The sequence below is a fragment of the Nothoprocta perdicaria genome, unplaced genomic scaffold (assembly GCF_003342845.1).
Source record: "Nothoprocta perdicaria isolate Ctin4 unplaced genomic scaffold, notPer1 scaffold_372, whole genome shotgun sequence".
Classification (NCBI taxonomy): domain Eukaryota; kingdom Metazoa; phylum Chordata; class Aves; order Tinamiformes; family Tinamidae; genus Nothoprocta; species Nothoprocta perdicaria.
Genome location: NW_020455613.1, coordinates 39,913 through 43,461, shown reverse-complemented (window position 1 = coordinate 43,461; position 3,549 = coordinate 39,913). Strand labels below are relative to the sequence as shown.

The window sequence follows — 3,549 nt, the reverse complement described above, 5'->3', positions numbered from 1 at the left end:
TCCCACCCAGTCCACCGCACAGGTGGCAGACACAATGGCCAATATCACCCAAGAATAAAGAAAACCCTTCTGAGCGCACACATTCCCTCYAGGTGAAGGGAAGCTCTAAAAGCACTAAGTGCATTAGCCGTGTCTGGAGAGCGTTTACCGGGCATCACAAGGGAGCCTCGTCCCACTCCCAAGCATGGATTTGTAGACAACATTGTTCACACAACTACAACCAACACCCCAGTGAGAAGCACTGGTCTTGGAGATCCTCCACATAGAAAGTGACTCGGTGCCCAAGGCACTGCTCAGGGACAGGAATTCTCTTGGATTATTCCAGGAATGTTTAAGTCATATGTGCTAGGTCTTTGTGGAGAGCCCAGGGCCTATATTTCTGTCTCTGTCTTTATTCAGAGGGGAAAAAACAAGAAGCACAGCAACGCTCAGAGCTCTTGAGCTGGCCCAACAAGAATCGTTTGAACCAAGCAGACCCAGAACCTAGGGAAACTTGCACCAAACTCACACTGTAATAAGCAGAAAGGAACCCGAGTTGTGAATCCCCCTCCCCTGCTTCCCACAGCCCCATTCAGGCACTGCTCAGCTGGTGGTTGCTCTATGCATCCAGGTTGGAAGACGCCTCTAAAACTGCTCCTGGCTAATCTTTCCACTTGTCTGAAACCACCTCGGTGTGGTGGCCTTAGCACATGTCTCTGTTATGTAAAATGCTGGGCCTGACCACATTTCTATGCACCACAGCGTGTTTCAGGTCCATTCGCTTGTTAATGGGGGCTGGTTGGGCACACGTTCCTTGTCTCCAAACCAGCTCTGCTGGCTTACCTCATCTGCACCCACCTTATCTCATCTGCACTAAGTAACCCAACTCAGGCGTTCACCTTGGCTTCTATAAGATGATCCTGAGATGAAAACATAGTCTATGTAGCATTCCGGGGGATAACTAAGACTTTTTGGCAAAGGAGCCACATGAAAGCTGAACACTCACTTGGTTTGACAGAGAGTCTGGTCCCAGAGCCGAAGGTTAACTTGTTGTAGCTGGAGCCATATTCACACAGCATTTCCTTCCATAACAAAAAGCCTAGCAAGGCACCTCAGAAGCACCCTTTTTCCTAAAGGCTTGGCCCGTCTTGGCCAAGAACATGAGGGACACCAGAAAAGAGCCATGGGTCAGGGGAATCGGGGTATCCCAGGGCTGGGAGCAGAGTTTTACATCCTAGCTATAACAGATTTCTCCCAAGAATAGAGAAGAAGAGTTTTACAGTGCACTTTCCCTGGACACCAAGGAAAGCTCTGAAAGCCCTAGTCACACTTGCACATGTAGAAAGCATTTATTGGGCATCACAGGGAGTCTTGTCCTGCTCCCGAAGATGAACAGGCATCATGGATCACACGTGGCATGCTGCCTGAGCACCAAGTCACTTGCTAGTTACGCTCCCACGTCCATGACCAACAGCCCAGGGGCACTGCAGCCTTCGAATACCCAAAGGAAAAAAGCACAGAAAGCAGAAATCCCTAGTGTGGTGAAGGACGTACATGCAGAGGGCTTCTTCCAGTCCTAAGCAACCTTCTAAATGGGAGGTTAGTGCTAGCCTTGATTAGATTCCATACAGAACAACGCAAGCAAGCTCTTGCCTTTCACTTTGTGCTGGTCACAGTGGTGTTTTATAGATAAGTGAGTCATTTCTGGACACCTGCCCTCTGCTCTCCCATACAACGTGAGCTTTTTCTAAGCCCAGTTATGCTCCCCTCCCGATAGGTCACTTGGTCAAGGAACTTCTCCAACAGAACTTAATCAGTGGTCTTGACCACAAGTTACATCTTGGGATATGCTCATGCATTTCCTTGTGGTGCTGAGCAGCAGGAGGTCTGGAATTGTTCCGTGCGTGACAGGGAAAAAAGTCACCTCTTATAACTGCAGCAAATTACCTGTATTACCATTTTGGGTAATACTCTTAGAGCTGCACAAGCTCTATACACACTACACAAGCTCTTCTCAAAAGGAGAAAAATAAATAAATAAAATGGGGTGAAATGTAAAAATAAAAGAAAAATAATCACACTGGATGAAGGAGTGTATCTCCCTTTCCAAAATAGATTGGAAAAGCTCTTTAAACTTACTTGGTCGTATCCTTAATCGAGTTCCACCTCCAAAGGAGGGTTTGCCCCAGTTGCTGCTCACACAGTGTTTTCCTTCACAGCAAATACCCCGTAAGTCATTTATCCCCTTCATTGCTGTGTTACTTAGAAATCCATGGGTTTGCTCATTTGGTGCCAGTATTCCCAAGTTCAATATTTGGGAACTCTAGCTTGTGTTTCCCCTAGAGTGTTTCTTTGTTAGGGGTATCTTCCAGCTTTGAAAAGAGGCAGGGATTACTAGCAAAACACCACTTTCAGTCTTTGCTCAACCTCCAAATCAGAGCTCTTTCTCTGCATTCACTGACACACTCCAAGATACATTTCTTGATTTTTTTCTGCCAAATCTTGGGCAAGAAAAGAAACATAACAAAGACCTTAATTAAAATAAGATAGTGGGTATCAAAGTTTAACAGATTCTATTTTTGCAGGCTGGTAAGTCATTCCAAAAATAACTGACCAAAGACCCAGCCACCTATGAAACATGATAGGGCAAGACAATCAGTCACCTCTCCACCGGGCAGCACGGGAGATAGCTAAAGAGGACGTGCCTTCCAAAGTGACCATGAGGTCTTACTCCTGCCTGAAATTTCTGTCAATATCAACACCTGCAACTCCATCCTGCATGCACATGACCTGACATGAGACTTGCTCCTATTCCTTTCAACATCCACATCTTACCCAGGCTGCAAACGGTAACCACTATGTCCCACTGTATTCCTCTCTCCATTTCTTTTCAGGGTGGAAAAAAAAATAAAAACAAAAGAGTACTAATAGACCCTACTATTGAACAAGAAATATTTCACCCAAAACAGACTCAGAACATGACCAAAACTGTAGAGAAGTCACGGCATCAGAAGCAGAACTGAAGCGCAGTTGTGAATTCTCCCTCACCCGCCTTTTACAGTCACTCAGGCATTGCTCATCTGGTAATCGCTCTGTCCATCCATGCTCAACACCACCACTATTACTGCTCACAACTAACCTGTCCACTGGTCTTATACTACTTAGTAACAGGGAGGTTTGGAAGCAAACCTTCATTTTTTCGAAACCTCACTGCTGGCTTAGGTTGTCTGCACTACCTGACCTGGCTCGTGTGTTTGTCTTGTCCTCTGTAAGGTGATCCTGATAAGACTTGTAAGAGCCTGACAAGACTAAGTCTATGTAGGGATCTAGTGAACACCTAGGGTATTTGGAAAAGGAGACACGTGAAAGCTCAATACTCACTTGGCTTGACAGAGAGTCTGGTCCCTGAGCTGAAGGTTGGCTTGTAGCCTGCACCAGAGGTACACAGCATTTCCTTCCATAACAAAAAGCCTCACAAGGCTCTTCAGAAGCACCTTCTTTTCCCAAAGCTTGGCCCATCTTGGCCAAGGAGCACAAGAGATGTGCCGTGCAGCAGGGGAATTCAAGGGTT

At 46.2% G+C, this 3,549-nt stretch overlaps 1 gene segment (V, D, J or C); it reads right to left on the bottom strand.

Moving 5' to 3' along the window:
* LOC112951809 overlaps positions 1-2,229 on the bottom strand; it is a 14,813-nt gene extending 12,584 nt beyond the window's left edge. Inside the window, 1 exon segment of the C gene segment in view lies at positions 2,118-2,229. Coding sequence covers positions 2,118-2,229 — 112 coding nt within the window.
* Positions 2,230-3,549: the final 1,320 nt, after the last annotated feature.